Source organism: Lepus europaeus, chromosome 11 (assembly GCF_033115175.1).
Source record: "Lepus europaeus isolate LE1 chromosome 11, mLepTim1.pri, whole genome shotgun sequence".
Taxonomy (NCBI): Eukaryota; Metazoa; Chordata; class Mammalia; order Lagomorpha; family Leporidae; genus Lepus; species Lepus europaeus.
In genome coordinates, this window is record NC_084837.1 from 9,023,727 (window position 1) to 9,045,028 (window position 21,302).

General features: G+C 51.2%; 1 protein-coding gene across 6 annotated transcripts in view; it reads left to right on the plus strand.

The window, feature by feature from the left end:
• The window catches only part of LRRC28 (leucine rich repeat containing 28), a 143,735-nt gene extending 129,223 nt beyond the window's left edge, over positions 1 to 14,512 (plus strand). Inside the window, exons 9-10 of one of the 6 annotated variants that reach the window (XR_009867238.1) lie at positions 4,900 to 8,186; positions 10,441 to 14,512. Coding sequence is in view for 3 of the 6 variants with exons in the window: in XM_062204946.1 (XP_062060930.1) it covers positions 4,900 to 4,972 (73 nt within the window). In the remaining 3 variants the exon portion in view is untranslated. Of the gene's footprint in view, positions 1 to 766; positions 789 to 4,899; positions 8,260 to 10,440 lie in introns of those variants that run through there. The other 5 variants (XR_009867236.1, XR_009867237.1, XM_062204948.1 and 2 more) reach the window with 5 other exon arrangements.
• Positions 14,513 to 21,302: the final 6,790 nt, after the last annotated feature.

Genomic DNA, 21,302 nt, shown 5'->3' on the forward strand with positions numbered 1-21,302 from the left:
GTACATGATTACTACAGCTCTTTCGAAGCCTGAACTGGTTGATTAAACTTTAGAATAAGTGTATTGTTGTCTCAAAAAAAAACAAAACTTGAGATTTTTGATAAGAACTGCATTTAACCTGTGCATCAGTTTGCAGAGAATTAGCTACACTCTACTGAGTTTCCTAATACATGAGTACACTACTCATTTAATTTAAACCTTTTATTTCTTTAATCCACATCTTATTTTCTGCATAGATCTTTGTTTTATTAGGTTTATATCCAAGTATTTAACTTTTTTAAAAGTGTTTGTTTATTTTCATCTACCCGAAAGGTAGAGTAAGAGAGAGTGAGCTGTGCACCCACTGGTTCACTCCTCAGATGCCTGCACAGCCAGGGCCGGGCCAGGCCACAGGTAGGAGCCCTCCATCAGGGTCTCCTGACCTGGGTGGCAGGGGCCCACATGCCTAAACCATCCTCGGCTGCCTCCCAGGATGCATCAGCAGGGACCTGGCTGGGAAGCAGAGGAGCTTAGTGTTGTGGTTATTCTGGCTGTGGTTTGTCATTTCATTTTCTGTGTGTTCATTGTTAGCGTTTGGAAATGAGATTGTGTATGCTGGTCTCATGTGCTGCAGGACGCCTGAACTTGCTTCCTCGTCCTGGGAGCTTCTGTGTGGATTCCCGGGATGGTCTGTGTGGCAGTAGGTCGCGCCATCTTGCAAAGTAGTTTTATTTCTTCCCTTCCAATCTGTGCGCCTTTTATTTCAATTTTTCTTGCTTTATTGCAGTGATTAGAACTTCCCGTACTATGTTGACTAAGTTGTGAGACTGGACCTCCTTGTCTTGTTCCCCATCTACAAAGAAAACATCTGCCTTTCCCAGTTAAGTACGATGTTAGCAGAGGTTTTAGCATGTTCTCTTCATCTGCTTGAAAAGATCTCCTCTATTTGTAGCTTGTCGAGAATTTTTATAATGAATGAAAGTTGTATTTTGTAAAATGCTTTCTGTGAGTCCATTGATATGATCATATGGTTTTTCTTCTTCAGCCTACGATATGGTACATGCTAATGATTATCAACCTTACACATCTGGAATAACTCCAATGTAGTCACATGCAAAATTCCTTTTATGTACTTATTTTATATTTTTTAAAGATTTACTTTATTTATTTGAAAGACAGAGTTACACAGAGAGAGGAGAGGCAGAGAGAGAGAGAAAGAGGTCTTCCATCCGTTGGTTCACTCCCCCAGATGGCCACAATGGCCAGAGCTGCACCGGTTCAAAGCCAGGAGCCAGGAGCCAGGAGCTTCTTCCAGGTCTCCCACGCGGGTGCAGGGGCCCAAGGACTTGGACCATCTTCTACTGCTTTCCCAGGCCATAGCCCAGAGCTGGATCGGAAGAGGAGCAGCAGGGACTAGAACTGGCGCCCATATTGGATGCCAGGCACTTCAGGCCAGGGCTTTAACCCACTGCGCCACAGCACCGGCCCCTACACTTCTGTATTTAATTTGATAATACTTTGTTGAGGAATCATGAGAGATGTTGGTCTGTAGTTTTTATTTTACATCGTCTTTGTCTAGTTCTGGGGTAAGCGTAATTATGGCCTCGTAAAATAAGCTGAGAATTATTTCTCTTCTACTTTTCTGAAGGAGAGTGTACAAGTTCTCTTTTTATTCTTGTTTAAGTGTTTGTTAAAATTCCCCAGTAAAATCATCTGGGCCTGGAGATTTCTTTCTTTGGTTACAAATTCCATTTCTTTAGTAGGAAAGAAATTTGGGTTATGTTTTTCATCACAGTTCAGTTTTGGCGTTTAGTGGTTTTCGAGGAATGGATCTATTCTAAATGAACAAATGCATGCGAGTGGCTTTGTCCACGGCGCTCCCTCATTCTCTCTAAGGCTGCAGGGTGTGTTCTGATGTCACCTGTTCCACTTTTTTTTTTTTTTTTTTTTTTTTTGACAAGCAGAGTTAGAAAGACAGAGAGAAAGGTCTTCCTTCTGTTGGTTCACCCCCCAAATGGCCGCTATGGCCAGCGCACTGCGCCAATCCGAAGCCAGGAGCCAGGTGCTTCTCCTGGTCTCCCATGTGGGTGCAGGGCCCAAGCACTTGGGCCATCCACAGCAGAGAGCTGGACTGGAGGAGGAGCAAATGGGACAGAATCTGGCGCCCCAACCGGGACTAGAACCTGAGGTGCTGGCGCCGCAGGCAGAGGATTAGCCAAGTGAGCCGCGGCGCCGGTTACCTGTTCCACTTTTTTTTTTTTGGACAGGCAGAGTGGACAGTGAGAGAGAGACAGAGAGAAAGGTCTTCCTTTTGCCGTTGGTTCACCCTCCAATGGCCGCCGCGGTAGGCGCACCACGCTGATCCGATGGCAGGAGCCAGGTGCTTCTCCTGGTCTCCCATGGGATGCAGGGCCCAAGGACTTGGGCCATCCTCCACTGCACTCCCTGGCCACAGCAGAGAGCTGGCCTGGAAGAGGGGCAACCGGGACAGGATCGGCGCCCCGACCGGAACTAGAACCCAGTGTGCCAGCGCCGCAAGGTGGAGGATTAGCCTAGTGAGCCGCGGCGCCGGCCTACCTGTTCCACTTCTAAGGCTGTGCCTTCTGTCCTTTTATCTTCTTCTCCTTGCTAAATATCTATCAGTTTCATTGACCTTAGTCCCAGTGATGTTTTCTCTTTAAGTATTTCTGCCCTTCTGGCTTGCTTTGGATTTATACTTGCCTTTTTTTTAGGTCCTTGAATTAGAAGCTTAGATTATTTTTTTAAGATTTATTTGGGGTCTGCATTGTGGCATAGTGGGTAACCATCATCCCATAGGGGTGCCAGTTTGAGTCCCGACTGCTCCACTTTCCATCCAACTGCCTGCTAATGCACCTGGGAAATCAGTGGAAGATGGCTCAAGTGCTGGGGCCCCTGTACCCACATAGGAGACCTAGAAGAAGCTCCTGGCTTTGGATTGACCCAGGTTTGGCCATTGTGGTAATTTGGGAACTGAACCATCAGATGGAAGATGGAAGGCAGAGTTACAGAGAGAGAGGGAGGGAGAAAGAGATCTCCCATCTGCTGGTTCACTCCCCATATGGCCAGGCCAGGCTGAAGCCAGGAGCCTGCAACTCCATCTGGGTCTCCCAGATGGGTAACAGGTGCCCAAGTTCTTGAGCCATCTTCTGCTTTCCCAGGCACATTAGTAGGGCATTGGGTCGGAAGTGGAGCAGCTGGGACACAAACTGGTGCTCACATGGGACGCTGGCCTTGCAGGCGGTGTCTTAACCCCCTGCGCCACAACACAGACACAGAGGCTTGGATTATTAATTTGAAACCTTTCTTTTCTGGATGTAGGCATTTAGTGCTGTAAATTTCTCTCAACACTATTAAAGCTATGTCCAAAATATTTAAAAATGTTTTATTGATTTGAAAGAAAGAGCTCCTGCTGACTGATTCACTCCCCAGATGCCTGCAGCAGCCCCAGCAGGAACCAAATCCGGGAGCAGGGAACTCGATCCAAGTCCCCTGTCGATGGCAGGAGCCCAGCCACATGAGCACTCTAGTGTGGGCACCGGTGCCCTCACCACTGGGCCAATGCCTCGCCCATAACTGATGCTCTGGGAGGAGAGAGAACCCTAGAGGTTACTACTTGTGCTGTCGTCTTCCTTCATGTATGTTTTTAGAATTTAGGACCTCGTCTTTGACCCACAGCACTGCGGTCATTTGATCCAAGGGTCAGGAAAGGTCATTCCACGTGTCTGGAGACTTCCCTGTTCTCTTCTGGTTTGTTTCCATCACGATCAGGAAACACTCAGTGGCATCTGTTTGCTTTAGACTAAGTACTCTTCATTCTCTAATTTCCTAGTGGGTTTGGGCTGTTGATCTACAACCTCATTTTTAACACGTGTCCGCGTAGACGGTAACTTCGCCTTCAGACTGGTTTTGCTGTGCTCAGCCCAGATCCTCGGTTCATGTGTTGCTCAGCTCTGGACCTCGGCTGAGGTTTCTGCCCCAGCTCAGGGAGTGGCCGGGAGTCGCGTGTTAAGTGTTCCCCGTTCTGATTGTGGATGTATCTATTTTTCCTTTCAGCTCTATTTTTAACAGCTTAATTCATACAGTTTACTCTTTAAATTGTACAGTTGGCTTTTAGTGTACCCACAGACATGTGCAAGCATAACACAGTCGATGTTAGAATATTTTCTTACCCCTAAAAGAAATTCTGACCTTAACTGTTACTCCTCCATCCTCCCCCACGTAGTGCCAGGCAGCTGCTTGTCTACTTCCCATCTCCACAGATCTCCCTGCCCCGGTCCGTGGTTGCAGTGTTGAGTCCAGTAAACAGGGCACGCGTGGGACGCGAAGGCTTCTTCCTTCACTGCTAACCTAGGGGTCGTGTTTCCTCTCACCTCCTGCCACCTCACCTGATGCCAGTGCCCAGTGTTGTTTTGTTTTTAAGATTTATTTATTTATTTGAAAGTCAGAGTTACACACAGAGAGAAGGAGAGGCAGAGAGAGAGAGAGAGGTCTTCCATCCGATGATTCACTCCCCAGATGGCTGCAGTGAGCACTGTGCCAATCCGAAGTCAGGAGCCAGGAGCTTCTTCCAGGTCTCCCACGTGGGTGCAGGGGCCCAAGGACTTGGGCCATCTTCTACTGCTTTCCCAGGCCACAGCAGAGAGCTGGATCGCAAGTGGAGCAGATGGGGCTTGAACTGGCACCCATGTGGGATGCCGGCACTGCAGGTGGCAGCTCTACCCACTACGCCAGCCCCAGTGTCCAGCTTTAAAAGGAAATCCACATTTTAGTAATGCAGTGCAGTATATTGATTATGCTAATCCCTTGTTTTAACAGAGAAAAAAAAACACGATCTCCGTGGGGAAGGGTCCAGAAACTTGCGTCTGGACCTCACCATGTCCTGTCCTTTTCCTCTTCCAGGAGGACAGCCGTGAGCTTCGTGGCTTACTGCTGCTCCACTCAGTGTCTTCAGAGTTTCGACCTGCTGAGCTGATCCCACGGCCCCGCCAGCTCCACACTGCGGCCACCTGGGGCTCACACGCCGCTGCAGCAGGGGCAGGAGAGTCCAGCCAGGCCGGACCAGCCCCTTCCAGCCTGCTCTGTCCAGCATGGGTGCTGCGGAACTCTGGAATTGTCGTGATTGAGCTAAAACGCCTTCACCCTTCTCCGAGTCGGAATATATCCTCCCTCAGACGAAGGATCCCGGGTCTTCTGTGGTTTTTTCTGCTCATCCACACGCTGGTTACTTTGATGAGCCATCCCAAATCTAATTTGAAACAAATCTCGCTCAGCTCCCTACAGAGCAATCATTTGACAGTATAGCCAGATTGACTTTGGAACACACACACCTCCTGCAGACTTCTGCTCTCCGTCTTTCCCCAGAGGGCTCTTTCCCTAGAGGTCTTCCCCGGGCTTTCTCCTGCGGGAGCTTGCAGAATGTCAGAGCCTACGAGCAAAGCCTGGGGCCTGGGTTCCACAGTCTGTAGAGGCAGGGCGGGAGCTGGGTCGGTGGCAGAGTGGGAGCGTGGGCAGGCTCCCCGAGGACCCTCAGCACACACCCTGCGCAGAGTCAACGTCTCTGAGCCTCGGAGACTTCTGTGAGGGATTTCACAACAGAAATGTGATGGTAATGAAATACACTCTTTTCAAAGACGACAAAAACAGTGTCTGGGGATTTTTTTTATTTCTTCTCAGGATCTTTTGTGTGTGAGAGAGAAAAGCTGGAGGAACACTTGAAGCTTTAAAAGATCTGATCCTTTTCTTTCTAGATCTAAACATTTTCCAGATAATGCAGGGGTGGGGAACCTTTCTCTTGCCAAGGGTCCATTGGATATTTATAACATCGTTTGCAGGCCCCAGAAAATGATCAGCTTAGAGATGAGCCTGCTGCAGAGTTATTGAATTCCGAGGCCTGCCTGCAGCTGCCACGGCAGAGCCAGAGCAGATGGCCCTACAGGCTTTCGACAGACCCCTGCGTGAGAAACGCGGAGAAAACACACGTCAGATTAAGCTCGTCCATGTCTCGTGAGACGGATCTGCGATGGAACGTATGCTGAAGTACTCTTGCTGCATATGATAAGCAGGCTTCAGACACTTGTGCGACGAGAGTTTGGCAGGGGTCTGCGTGCAGCCTGCACACATTTACATACTTAGCAGTGCCCGACATGGTCTGTGTTCAGAGCCTGGCCTCCTTACTTGGCACACTGTCGTCCAGCTACCCCTGAGGAAACACAGGGCCAGCAGGTCCACGGTCAGCCTTGGAGTCCTGGAGAGAATCTGAACCGAGAGCCTGTGGGCCTGCACCTGCCAGGAAGCAGTGCCCGGGCCGAGGAGTCACGCCCTGGCTCTTCCTTCCGCAGGACAGTGTTGCGACGGAATGACTCTTTTTAAAGCATTTCTGTTACTTTAATTCAGAGTTCTGTAAGGCACGACTGAAGGGAGACCCCAGGCCTACTCCATGGAAGAATTCTTTTCAAAGAATTTCAGACTCCAGAAGTTTGGTTTGTGGTATTTTACTCCCTGCCCTAACTGTAAGGCTGGACTCCCATGGTGCCACAAATCCTCTGTAGTTAGTGACCAAGGTGTGCGCTTTCTACTGTCGCACCCCTGCTGCCCGGAGGCAGGAAGTCGCCACGTGCCCCAGCTGCGTCTGCCCTGCTCTCTGTCGCTCCTGTCCCCTTCATACTTGGTGTGTTCAGCCTTGACGTTGTAGAGACTTGGCGTATACCAGGAACTGAAGGTCTGTCATCCTGTGACATAATTAAAGTGGTGGCGTCCCCTCTGTGTGCGTGTAAGTTAGGGGAGAGAGATGGGGCATGAACCTTCACAGACCAGCTGCAGACCTCAGTGGCCGCCACCGAGCACCCAAGTGACAGGACAACACTGCTGCACCGCCCCCGTTGCCGCGACAGCCGTACATCTGGCGCTGTGCCACGTGCTGAGCTAACATGCCCACTGCAGGATGTCCTGCAAGCATTTTGCTTTCAGGTTGTTGAAATTTTACAGAGATGCTTACCGTCCAGGCATCGTCTCTCTGCCTAATATAACCCAGCAGGGCCTGGCCAGGTAACCCCGGGCAGCCTCCACCTTAATGCCCGGCTGTGGCACCTGAGCTTCCCTGGGGAGACTGGAACTTAGAATGCAGCTTCCCTGGTGCTGTGCTTTAAGGAAATTTCCTGCTGGGTCCACAGACGTCATCCCTAACCTTTGGTGATGATCAAGCATCGGTGTCAAGTGGAGAAAATGTGCCCACATGGCTGTGTATTTGATTGTGTCCAAAGCATTCCAGAAAAACGAAACAAAAGTTGTAAAGAATCTGTTGCTTTCCGGAGCAACAGTTATGCTGGGTAGAAAAAGCCTTCATGCAGTAATAGGGATGCGAAGAAGAGGCCCTTGGAAAGTGGACTGTCCAGGTCAAACGGCGTCAGTGAGCTCACGCACGGTGAGTGGGAAGCTTTCAGATCAAGACAGCGTCACGAGCGCGGACCTCCTGTGCCCGTGGGGTCCATCTCCATGTTGTTCTGTGCAGGCCAAAGGTTGCACTGTCCATTAACGCGCTTTCTGTGGTGAGTGCTCAGAAGGTCCCCGGCTGGCGGAGGACCGTGGGGGCCTCCCGTCTGGCCCTGGCCCTCCTCTCCCGGGAGCGAGGGGTGCGGGAAACATCCGCTGGCCAGCACGCTGCGCACTGAGACCTTTGCGTGGCGGCTCGGCGGGGCATGCCCATCTTTTTCATGTTTCATGTTGCAGGTCACAAATTCCAGTGTGTACGGCCTAAGCGGAAGGCTTCCACACCAGCTGGCTTTGAGGCCCAGCATCGTTTTCTCTGGGATATAAACTATTTTGTAATCTCTGGGGACCTTCAAAGCCAGTTTTTTTAAATTGCTAATAAACCTAGGTTTCTCTTTCCTGACTTGGAGAAGCAGGCGTGTTTGCTGAGGCTGCAGAGCTCAGGGCCCCGCACTGTGCCAGCAGGCAGCAGAACCCTCGCGTGCAGAGGATTTGTGAGCGTGCATTCCTGAGTGGGCCAACACCGACGCACCGCAGGGTGGTTAAATACTGAGATGGAGTTCACCTTGTGGACTTGAGCACATGCACTCTAGGAGTTCTCTGACGTGTCCCCACACAACTTTACCAAGCTCTGGCCTTTGTGATCTCTCATTCCTGCTCGCCCCTAAGAGGGGGCTCGCCAACATTTCTCCTGGAACTCAGTGAGTACCTTGCCTTTTCTTCAGACACTCGAGTTCTTTTTTATATAAAGTCTGTACTTTTCAAAATAGCTCCATGTCTGTGTAAAAGTCTTTGATGTCTCACTGCCCCTACCCAGGAAGTACCTCCAGGTATCATCGGCTTAGAGAGCGGGCAGTGGTGCAGGTGACCAGCAAAGGGTTGACCCGAGCTCAGTGACTCAACCCTCAGTCAAGAAAGAGATCGCTCCCCAGTCTAGGGTGCTCTCTGTGGAGCTTGACTCGATGGGGACAGAGAACTCCGAGCAGAGCAGCCTGGGGGCTGGCCGGGAAGGGGGGTGTTCAGAGACTGTTCCCAAGTGTCAGCAGGAGATCTGCAAGGGTTAGCTGATCTTCCCACCTGCCTTAGAGTGGAGTGTAGCAGTCCTTGCGGCCTGTGCTAAAAATAACAAGTGTTGGGGCCGACTGTGGCTCAGCAGGTTAAAGCCCCTGCCTGCAGCACTGGCAACCCATCTGGGTGCCCGTTTGAGTCCCGGCTGCTCCACTTTTGATCCAACTCCCTGCTAATGTGCCTGGGAAATCAGGGGAAGATGGTGCAAGTGCTTGGGCCCCTGCACCCACGTGGGAGACCTGGAAGAAGCTCCTGGCTTTGACCTGGTTCAGTCCTGGCTGTCACACCCATTTAGGGAGTAAACCAGCAGATAGAAGATCTCTCTCTCTCTCTTTCTCTTTCTCTCTCTCTCTCTCTCTCTTTCTCTCTCTCAACTTTGCCTTTCAAATAAATTTTCAAAAGTAAGAATACAGAGGCCAGCTCTGTGACACAACAGGGTAAAGCCCTGTCCTGTAGCACCAGCATCCCATAAGGGCACCAGTTCGAGTCCTGGCTGCTCCACTTCTGATCCAGCTCTCTGCTGTGGCCTGGGAAAGCAGTAGATGGCCCAAGTCCTTGGGGCCCTGCACCCACGTGGGAGACCTGGAAGAAGCTCCTGGCTCCTGGCTTTGGATAGGCACAGCTCCAGCCGTTGTGGCCATTTGGGGAGTGAACCAGCAGATGGAAGACCTCTCTCTCTCTACCTCTCTCTATAACTCTGTCTTTCAAATAAATAAATATTTTTAAAAAAAGGAACGTAAGAATACATATGTACACGTGTACACACATGCACACACACATATATAAAATGAATGGGTTTTCTAACACTCCAAGTCTGCCTTCTAGAAATTACAACATTCATTTGGCGTATGAACATTTTCCCTTTATTCCTCTCCCTTTAAAAAAAAAAAAAAAAGATTTTTTTTTAAACTTATTTGAAAGGCAGTGTGACAGATCTGTGTGCTGGTTCACTCCCCGAATGTCCACAACAGTTGTGGATGAGCTGGGCTGAAGCCAGGAGCAGGAACTCCGCCCAGGTCTCCCACGTGGTGGCAGAGACTGAAGCACGTGAGCCATCACCACTGCCTCCCAGGTGCAATCGAGCAGGGACACAGATCAGAAGTGGAGTAGCTGGGACTTGAACCAGTACTCTGACGGGGGACGTGGACATCCCGGGGGGGCAGGTTAACTGCTGTGCCGCCAGGCCTGCTCCTAGAGAAAGGCCGGCTTGCAAAACATGCCCAGCTTGGTTGCATCTCAGCTCTTGCTTTTTATGGGACAATCGAGCTGCAACAGAGTGAGCTGTCAAAAAGGTCAGTGCTGGTGTCATCGCTTTTAATCAAATTCTTTTTGTTAGGAAAGAGCATCAGATTATTTAAATCAAACCAGAAAAAATGATGGAACAAGGACCTCTGAAATCACCTCCACCCCAAATTAAAGCAGAGAGCAAATTGGCCAAAAAAAACCAAACAGCATCAACTTTTTTCAGAACTCCAGAGATGTCCAAAGGTGACAGCAATCTAAGCATCCAGGAAAATGGTTGAATCTCAGAATGAACAATGAGCTGCTTGGCGTTTGTCGCTCGCCTTGTTTCTGTCCCTCCTTCATCTCTGCTGTGTCCTTGGCAACAGCAGTGCACAAGGAGGTGAACAGCAGCAGTGGGAGCCACCAGGAAGGGCGGGAGGGGTTAGAGCTCCTTCAGGGAGCAGGTGCGATTCGCCCTGTCTGCTGGCTCCCTGGAAGACCCCATCGCAGGGCTGTATTTTATGGGGTTGGAGCTTATGGGGATGGAAAGCTTTCTCTCTAGGGACATTTGTCCAAAAAGATGCAGAATCAGTTGATCAACTTTGGATACCCCTCGGAACAAACAATAGGCTAACCAAAAACTTGAAATTCCTGTATCCACAGGAAGTTTGAAAAGCTCTGACATCCCGGGAGCTGCATGGTCGTGTGCGCCTGCCAGGGGTTGTGGTCCTGCTCAGTGAAACCACAGACCTCTCGGGGTGACCTTGAGGCGCTGCCCTGGAGGAACGCGAAGCGAGAGAGTGTCGCCGCCCTCTCCACTGAGTGTTGAAGATGCTGTGTGCACACAGCCGTCTGCATGGACCACGAGGCTTCCTGGTTTCAATTAAGGAAATCTTTGTATGATTCTTAGCTGGCCGCTGAACTACTCAGGCAGGGACTTAAGTATCTATGCATTACAAAGAATACCAACCTCAGAATTAATTCCAAAAGCCACTAAATAAACAGCAAATACAGCCAAACCTTGGCATGAAGGTGAGTAATATGTTTTCCAGAATTTACCACATTATTCTGTAAAATGCCCTATTTTCCACCAAAAAAAAAAAAAAAAGACATGCAAAGAAATAAAGTATGGGGACGTGTGCCACTGGCACCCAGTTCGTGTCCCCGCTGCTCCACTCACCATGCCAGCTTCCTGATGATGGCCTGGGGGAAGCAGCAGAAGATGGCCCACGTGGCTGGGCCCCTGCGCCCACCTGGGGCACCTAGATGGGGCTCAGGGCTCCTGGCTGCTGGCTCTTGGCCTTGGTGTGGCCCAGTGTTGGCTTTTGCACCCATATGTGGGGAGTCCACCAGCAGATGGGGGCTCTTTCTCTCTGTTCCCCCCCCCATAATTCTTTCAAAATAAATTTTAAAATCTCAAAAAAATTAGGTCCCAGACATGAGGGGAAAAATATATAATGTGCACCTGGGGAAGTCCAGTATTAGACTTTTAGACAAAGACACAAATCAGCTGTTTAAATATGTTCGGAGAACAAAAGAAAATGTGTAAAGAACAAAGTAAAAAATGACATATCACCAAGTAGAAAATATTGATTGAAAAGAAAGTCTTTTAAAGAGAACCAAATGTAAAGTTTAAAGTTGAAAATCTAATAACGGAAATGAAGAATTCAGGAGGAGGTGCTCAACCGCAGATTTGAGCAGGCAAAAGAGTCAACAGACGTGAAATAGATCCAACGGAGATTGTCCAGTCTGAGGAACAGGAACAAAGAATGAGTACGGCCGCAGAGACGTGTGAGATGCCCCGGGCACATCAGTATATGCACAGCAAAGTCCCAGAGAGGAGGAGAGAGAGAGGCAGGGAGAACAGCTGAAAACTGCAGTGTGGTGAAGACCACAGACACACAGCCGGGAGGCTCTGAGATGATGCCAGACAGATGACCCACAACAAGAGCTGGAGGACAAGAGGAAACCTGATGAGTTTGACTCTAGGATAAATACTGATACTAGAAAGAAGGAGACCGCGTAATAACAAAGGGGCCGATCCATCAAGAAGACCTGGCCACAGAGCTCCAATGCAAGAAGCAAAAAATGACAAAGTTGAAAGAAGTGGCTCAACAATAACTGTTGGTGGCACTCATGCTATACTTGCAATAACGGGACAAAACGTAGAAGACTTGGACAAACCTGAAGCCCTAACACACGCTGTCGATCACCCCACAGTAGCAGAATGCACATCTTCCAGACACATGGAACACTGCCCGGGCTGCACCGTCAGGTCACTAGACAAACTCAGTACTCTTACTGGCATTGGAGTCACACAAAGCCTTTTCTGACCAGCGAGGAATGAAACTAGAGTCATTAGCAGAAGGAAATCTGGGAGATCCACAAATCCATGGAAATGAAGCGATACGGTCAAAATTAGCCACTGAGTCAAAAAAGAGATCACGAGGTAAACTGGAAAATTCTTGGAGATTAATTAAAATAAAGGCACAGCGAACCAGAGCATGTGAGGTGCAGGCAATGCAGCGATTGCAGTCATGGATGGCTGCCCGTGGCAGTATCGCAGGAGTCCCATCAACAGCAAGGCTACAGCCTTGAGAAACTACCCCGGGGTGGTGGGGACAGCAAACGGGACAGAAACAAGCAGAACAAAGGGACAGTCATAGTAGAGTGAAAAAAATAATGGAAAAATAAGAGAAAAAAAATGAAAGAAAAATTGTGTTCTTTAACTAGAAAAAAAATTAAGGGGCCGGCGCCGCAGCTCACTAGGCTAATCCTCTGCCTTGCAGCGCCGGCACACCGGGTTCTAGTCCCGGTCGGGGCACCGCATTCTGTCCCGGTTGCCCCTCTTCCAGGCCAGCTCTCTGCCATGGCCCGGGAGGGCAGTGGAGGATGGCCCAAGTGCTTGGGCCCTGCACCCCATGGGAGACCAGGAGAAGCACCTGGCTCCTGCCATCGGATCAGCGTGGTGCGCCAGCCACAGCGCACCTACCGTGGCGGCCATTGGAGGGTGAACCAACGGCAAAAGGAAGACCTTTCTCTCTGTCTCTCTCTCTCTCACTGTCCACTCTGCCTGTCAAAAAAAAAAAAAAAATTAAGGGACATCAGTGACTAAAATCAGGAAAGAAAGACTGTTACCAAACCTACAGAAATTAAAGAACTGTGGGGCCTGGGGGTGCTGTGGTGCAGCAGGTTGGGATTCCAGCATTCCATGTCAGAGTGCTTGATTAGACTGCTGGCCACTCCACTTCTGACCTCGCCTCGTGCTGTGTACCCTGGGAGGCAGAAGATGATGGCTCAACACCTGGGTCCCTGCCATCCGTGTGGGAGACCTGGGAGGCAGAAGATGATGGCACAATAGCAGGTCCCTGCCGTCCGTGTGGGAGACCTGGATGGAGTTCTGAGCTCCGGGTATTAGCATGGCCCAGCCCTGGCTGTTGGCATTTGGGAAGTGGAAGGGCTCTCTCTCCCCTCTCCTCATTTCAAATAAATGAAAATAAATATTTTAAAAAGAATTAAATGGGAATTCATATGGTCACAAGTTAGAGAACCTAAATGACATTGACAAAGTCAAAAACTCACATACTACCAAAAGTGACTCAAGAAGAAATGAAAATTTGAAATACAAACAAGAGGTTGGATTAGTAATCAAAAAACTTTGCACAAAGAAAACCCAGGAACATGTTACTGGTGAATTCTACCACACATATAAATGATAATCAACACCTGTTCACAAAGCATTCCAAAGACTTAGAGAAGGAAGCACTTCCCAACTCGTGCTCTGCGGCCAGTACTACCCGTTTACCAAAACCAGATCAAGAAGAGAGAACTGTAGGTCAATTCTCCTTAACATAGATGCCAAAATCCTTAACTGAATCCAGCAAAGGATTGTACACCACAGCCCACGGAGGCATCTCAGGAATACAAAACCTATATCATCTCAATAAATGTGGGAAAGGCACTTCATGTCTGATAAAACCCAACCCCCTTTTTGATGAAAACATTAAAAAACAAAACAAAAAAACCCTTTCTCAACCTGATAAAGAATATCTGAAAAACTCATAGTTAGTGTATTGGTGGCAAAATGCTATCAACTTTCCTCACTGATCAGGAGTAAGACAAAGCTGTCATCCCTCAGTGCTCTTCAGCTTGGTTCCAGCCAGGGCAGTGGGCAGAGGGAAGGAGTTACAGGTACTCAGACTGGAAAGGAAGAAGTAAACCTTTCCAGATGACATGATCTGTGTGTATACAATGTTAAGGGATACACACAACTCACTAGAGCTAATAAATGCATCAGGGTTGTAGGATTTAGGATTAAAACACAAAAATCAATTGATTTTTATATATTGGCAATGAACAGATTTTCCAAAAAGGAAATTAAGAAAATATATCCATTTATAGTAGCATCAAAAGGAATAAAATACTTAGGGATAAATTTCAAAAAAAATAGGTCAACACTTAGTTAAAACATCAGTGGAAAAAATAAAGTGGAGACAAATAAAGTGGAGACAAATCTATTTTGATGGGCAGAGTTAGTGAGAGAGAGAGAGGGAGGGCAGTGTCTTAACAGTAGTTCGTTAGCTACGACACCAAAAGCACAAACACCCAAAGGGAAAAAATAGGCAAGTCATACTTCATCAAATGGTAAACCTGGTGCCTCCAAGGATGCTACTGAGAGAGCAGGAGCACTCAAAGAATGGGAGAGATGGCTTCACATTATGGATCTGGGCAGGAGTTTGTGTTGAGAATATATAAAGAGCTGGCGCCGCGGCTCACTAGGCTAATCCTCTGGGTTCTAGTCCCGGTCGGGGCGCCAGATTCTGTCTCAGTCGCTCTTCCAGTCCAGCTCTCTGCTGTGGCCCGGGAGTGCAGTGGAGGATGGCCCAAGTGCTTGGGTCCTGCACCTGCATGGGAGACCAGAAGAAGCACCTGGCTCCTGGCTTCAGATCAGCGCGGTGCGCTGGCCACAGCAGCCATTGGAGGGTGAACCAATGGTAAAGGAAGGCCTTTCTCTCTGTCTCTCTCTCTCACTGTCCACTCTGCCTGTCAAAAAAAAAAAAAAAATATATATATATATATATATATAGAGAGAGAGAGAGAGAGAGAGAGTGTTGACAACTCAACCACGGAAAGAAAACACTGAAAAATGATCAGAAGATTTGAACAAACAATTTTTCTGAGAAAATCAGACACCAGTGTTGCAAAAGTACATGAGAAGCTGCTCATCATCATGCACCATTAGGGAGATTCAGATCAAAGCTGGGAGACACCGCCTCAGGCTCCCTAGGGGATTATAAACAAAAAGGTGGCCCATAATAAGTGCTGGCACCAACGTGGAGAAGCTGAAACCCACACATGGCTGGTGGGCACGTGGCTGCGGCACAATGCTCGCTCCTCTGTGGGAAGCAGTTGGACACTTCCTCCCGTGGGTAAGCCGCACGGCCAGCACCTCTGCTCCCAGATGCCTATGGGAATTGAATACACATATCCACACGTGAACAGCTATATTCCTATCAGCCAAAAAGTAGAAACAGGTCACATGCCCGACCGTGGGTGCATGGGTGAATAAAATGTGGGTATCCGTGCAGTGAACCACTGTCCAGCCACAGAGGACATACTGACATGCTACAACACAGAGGAAGCTTGAAAACGTAAGACATGAACTGAAACACGCATGTTCTGTTACAAAATTCCAGAACAGGCGATTCCTAGGGACGGAAGTAGCTTAATGGCTGCCAGGTCTGAGAAGAGGGGAACATCGGTAGTGAGTGCTGTTGGGAGTGAGGTGTCCTTTTTGGGCGATGAAAATGGCCTGTGGTCAGATAACAGCCATTACTGTACAACCTTGAGGATCCACTGAGACCGGGTGAATGTCATTACACAGGAATTACAGCTGAGTTTTGAAATCCAAAGCCAGGGATGCAACTTAACTTTCCATACATGCTCGGGAATTTTTGGGGTAGAGCAGCCGTGCTTCCAGAAGCCATGGACGGTCCTGCTCTCGGTTAGCACAGCTGTGACATGGAGGGGAGCGCAGTGAGCCTGGCTGGCTGATACTGCCCTGACCCTCACCGATCAAACAGGGCCCTTCCAGACAGGGCCCACAGGGGCCAAAACCCACCGAACGTAAAGCATCGTGAAATTAGCGTTGGAAAATACAGTCAGGCGGAAATGCTGTGAAGTACTAGGAAGTACTCTTGGGCGAACAATTCCAGGTGCGAGTCCCGGCTCCCCAGCTCCGGACACGGTTTTGGTGGCACTCTCTGTCTGGAATAAAAATGTCCGCAGAGGAATGGTTTAGTAGACGTCCCGGCTCCTCAGCATAATTGTTAAATGCTTGTGATGTTCATCATTGTTTCAAAAACACCTCCACCCAAGACTGCTCATAGTTTCCTGGGCCCGGTAGAAGTTCGGGTCAGATGTGTTGGCGGAAGACGTGGACACGCTCTTGGGTGGCGTGCGGTCTAATTCAGCAGATGGGGACCATGCGTTTTAAATGAATGAATTTGTAAATGATCTGTAAGAACAGGGGTTACCTCCCGCTCTCCTCAGGTAAGCACTCGTGCTTTTTAGGACGGGATTGGTGAAGAGATTAAAGAGGAAATACACGGCCCGGTAACTGCGGTGCTAATGGGATCCCACTGCTGGCGGAGTCCGGTACGCTGGGTTTTCAGAGCAGTGCTGATGGGACTTCCTCTCCTCGTTTGACACCACTCTTCCTTGGATGCCAGACTCCTGCAGAATCCGCACACAGGCGGCACCTGTACAGCTCCCGACTCCTGCGAAAGCAGCTGCTTGCAAATGGCAAATGCAGTCCTGTAGGCCAGGGGGAGCAAGACCCAGAGCTGAGGATCCCCCTCTTCTGACGACTCTGGCTACCTTCCTCGTTGGTGTGAGCCCCACCCAGACACGCAGGGGTCACCTAAACGGCATCTTCCAAATCCAGTCTTACAATCTGCTTTCTTTGCCTAATGTATTGTGAAAATCCCTATCTACACACACACACACACACACATAAACAGTCACTGCATGGTAACACGTTTCTACAAGTATTATTTAATATATTTACATTATATTGAATATTATTTTAAACCTAAAAATGTTTTTGTTCCCATTGTGTTTGAAAATACCCATTTCTTCTGGTAACAATTTATTTGAAAATACAGGTGGAAGATTCATTTGGTTTTTAAAAAACATGTATTTATTTGAAAACATTACAGAGAGTGAAGGATAGAGAAGGAGAGAGAACTCCCATCCACTGGTTCACTCCCAGATGGCCAGGCTGGAGCCAGGAGCCAGGAGCTTCATCCCAGGCCCCCACATGGGTGCAGCGGCCCAAGCACCTGGGCCATCCGCCGCTGCTTTTCCCAGAAACAGTAGCAGAGAGTGGATCAGAAGTGGAGCAGCCGGGACATGAATCAGTGCCCATATGAGACGCCCCACAGTGCCGGCCCAAGATTAATTCTTTTATGAGCAAGTGTTAGATTGCTGCTATTTGTGTAAATACACATTATTCAGTTAGCTCTTCCCACCCGGAGCAATCTTGGAAAACGTTATCCTTTTATTTAATGTCAACTTCATTTGTGACTTGAGCCTAGAAATATGATTTAATTCAAAATGTACTTTTATTTGTGTACCTGGAGGCCTCCCCACATACAGTTTTCAGTAAGAGGTTTCCCAAAACACTTTCCATCAAGCATATTTTTAAAGAACAACAAAATGAGCTGGGATTCGGATGAAGGAAGGTTTTGTTCCCTATTAAATTCACAGCATTGGTGGCCATCAGATTTATGGCCAAAATATTCACAGTGAGAACCCGGGGCTGCTTCCCAAGCAGGACACTGGATCCAGCTTTGGAGAAACGAGCAACTGGCAGGAGGTGTGCGAGCACTTGGGGGACCTGGCCCTGGCGCCCTCAGGGGTCTTTGAGGCTGGGCCACTTGTGCAAGCCTAGGAAGTGAGAAGGTTGGAGGGAGCTGGGTGTGGAGAAAAAACAGGCTCCGGGAACAGCAAGCTCGGCATGCCGGTGCCTTGGGGCCCCCAGTCCTCTGCCCTTAGCCATGCACATCCAGCCTAACAGAGCGAACCCTGATGTTTAGCAAAGAGACGCCGTGCGCCCTCACCGAGACAGGCTCTGCCCTGCCACGCCGGGCACGCCACGCCGGGCATGGAGACAGCGCTTGGGAAAGACTGGGCTCCGAGTTCACAGAAGCAGGACTGCGAGCGAGGCTGGCGGCTGTGGAGATTAAAGATAGAACCCGATGCCACAAATATCAAAGGCAAGCAAGAAACTGGACACCTGCCTGTGCCTGTGGCCACCTGCAGGAGCTGTCCTCACACGCAGCCTTCCTCTGGGACAGCCCTTATCTGCGCGCCATCTCCCTGATGCATCTGAATTGGAGCTGTTCAAACAGCCTGCTCACACCCCAGTCCCACTGGCCCTCAGATTCCTCCCAGGGTCCCTCGCTGCCCCCTGGTAAACCTGTAGTGGGCAAATGCGAGGTGACCGCTCCTCTGCCTCGCTCCCCCTGCAGCTGTCGGCTCCGCCTCGGCATCCAGGCACCGGTGTCGCGGTGAGCGTCGTCTGTCGCCAGGAACCACCCTGCACCTTCCACGTGCCCATATTGAAGTGATTTGTATTGGACTTGCCCAGAAAGATGCTTCCCGAACAATTTGAGTTTCCTTCTTGGCTGGAGTCCTAAACCCCTGGCTGGCGAGGGCACACATTTGAAATCGCCCCACCTGCTTCCTCCCTTGGCGTTATCACCATCTGCTGAGAGAGCCGGAGGCTGTGGTCTCCTTTAACCTGCAGCCTGCACAAAACAATGTCTCATTGTCATTGTTGCTGCTGCCCAAAGCAACGGACAACCCACTGCCACGAAGTGAAATCCAGATTTCTGAAATCTAGAAAGCGGACCACCGGACCAAGGGGACTGAGACACACCCAATGCCTCCCATGGCTGAGAAGTGCTAAAATGTTGCCAACGTCCCATGGTGGCACTGGGTCCCATTCCGACGCTCCACTTCCGATCCAGCTCCCTGCGAGAGTGCGCCTGGGAAAGCAGCGGGGGATGGCCCACGTCCCTGAACCCCTGCACCTACGTGGGAGACCTGGAAGAAGCCCCTGGCTTGGGCCTGGCCATGGAGGCCTTTTAGGGGTTGATCCAGGATTAAAGATTGTGTCGGTCTCTCCGACTGTAGTTCTGACTTTTAAATAAATAAATCCTAAATAAATAAGCCTCCCAACCCCACTCACCAGAAAGAAGCAGGTCTTAAACGATGAACAACAGACTGAGCAGGTGTGCTAGCGATGAGACGTCTGAAGCCACTTCTTTGGCTAGGTTTTGGGGTTGGGACTATTCAGGTGTGGATCTGTTACAGGCCCTGCTCACCTCCGAAAAAATGCTCTCCTGCTACTAATTCAATTTTTAAAAAGTGCAGCTGGAAGCTTTCTAGGTTGTTAAAATTCTGCTTCCAGAAAAATATCCTATTCTTGGGAGTCTCACGGCAGGACTGCGAGAGCCGAACCCGCCCGCAGGGATGCCCCCCGCCCCCCGGCCCAGGTGAGGAGGGAGTGGGGGCCCAGGGCCCCGAGGCGCGGCCCAGGCCCTCCAGTGGAAACCGCCCCACCGCACCTGCCGTTGATGACGGCCCCCATGAGCCCATAAGGTCGCATTTCCAGCACCTGCGGCTTACTAGGCCGGCTGCGCGGCACCCAGACTCACGGAGCAGAGACCCGAGCGGCACGTGCGGGCTGGCCCCGCGCCCCGGCTCCCACGGGGAACGCCCCGCACCCCGGAGCCCCGCGAGGCGGGAACCAGCGTGGAAGGGGGCGCCGCCGGGAGCGACCCCTCCTCTGCCAGGCCCGTTCTCCAGCGAGCCCGGCGCAAGTAGGGACACCCCGGGGGAGGGAGGACCTCGCCAGCAGCAGCGCCCTTGGCGAGGCCGGGAGCGGACTAGGCGGCCCCCGCGGCCAGCGGCGCGAGCGGACAGAGGCCCCGGGCTGCGCGGGAGCTTGGAAGCCCAGGAGAGGCGGGGGCGGCGGGTTCCGAGTGGGCGCCCCGACAGGCCCAGGCCGTGCCAAAGCCGTCGTGCGTCCTCCCCGAGCGGAGCTGGGGCCGCGGGTGCTCTGCAGACGGTCCGGGCCTGCGGTCAGAGGGGGCCCGGTGCGGGGCAGCACTGCAGGCGGCGGGGAGGCCGCCCCGGGGTACCCCCGACGATGTCAGCCCTACGCTGTCAGCCCAGCCCCGAGAGCCTGGCCCCCCGCCCGTCCCTCCTTCGCGGGCCTCAGCCTGTGAGCCTGCAACCCTGAACCCCGAGGCTGCTCAGCTCCGTGGAGCCCTCCAGTCCGGGTGTGGCGCGGGCTCCTGCTGGGCCCCCTTCCTGGGTGACAGGGCTGTCTCAGCACGGCCTCCCCCAGGACAGGCAGTCTCCTCCTGGGCCAGAGCTGGCATTCCCAGACAACTCCTGCAAACAGCTGGCCTCACAAGGCCAGACTTCCTGGCACCACAGAGCCCTGGGCAGCAGCCGGAGCCTCGGCTCGTCCTGCCCTGCCCTGCTCCCCGGTGGGATGCAGGGGGAAGAGGGTCCCGCCTCCCCCTGCTAGCTGAGCCTGGCTCTGTGAGGGTGGGTGGCCCAGCAGCAGTGGTGTGGAGCCTGGCCCGAGCCCTGGAAACACACACAGCCACTCTGGGCTCACTCCTGGCCCTCGGGGTCAGACGCCCATGGACCTCCTCAGGTCCACAGTAGCGGTCGCTCCCCTCCTGCCTAACCAGACAGAGCACTTCTTCTCCACGCCCAGGGCCCTGTTTCCCACAAGCACCGCAGTGCTGCTTCCTCTGTAGTCCAGGACCACAAACCCAGGAGCAAGTTCAGGTCCTGTCATCCTGGACACCGGACACTGTGCGTGTCTTGAAGACACAGCTGCAGGCCCCCAGAGATGCTGTTAGGCACAGGAAGGTAGACCTTGCTGAAGACAGGCCAGGCTGTTGGACATCAGCTGTGGTTCCTGGATGGAGAGGAACCTGGCTGGGCAGGGTGGGGGATCCGGTGGGGAGATGCTCGCACAACTGAGTTTGCTCAAAGTAGATTTTACACAGAATTGCACAGGGGCACATAAGAGAAGGTTCCAGAGTCCACTGAAGTCTGGTCAGGCAAAGAACCTGCCAATCCGTGCCTAGGGAAGACAGGCACAGCCCTGCGAAGTTTATAACATGTTCATTTATAGCCCTCACTGGGGAGGGCCGGGGGAAGGGCAGCGGAGGGAGGCAGAGGCTGCCCTGGTACCCAGTGATGGTCCGTGTGACCCTGTTTGCTCCAGCTGGAGGCGTACCGATGCAGTGATGGGTGCCTGGGCACCAGCCCCGGTCCTCCCGGGAACCCTCCTGGAGACGTGGTAGGGGCCATCTGACTGTCCCCCCAGGACTCCCCTCTGCTGCTGGGGAGGGAGGGGTGGGCTCCACGAGTCTCTGCGGCCCCCAGTCTCTCCTTCCTCTGCCATGCGGTCCAGACCAAGGTCCCTCTGC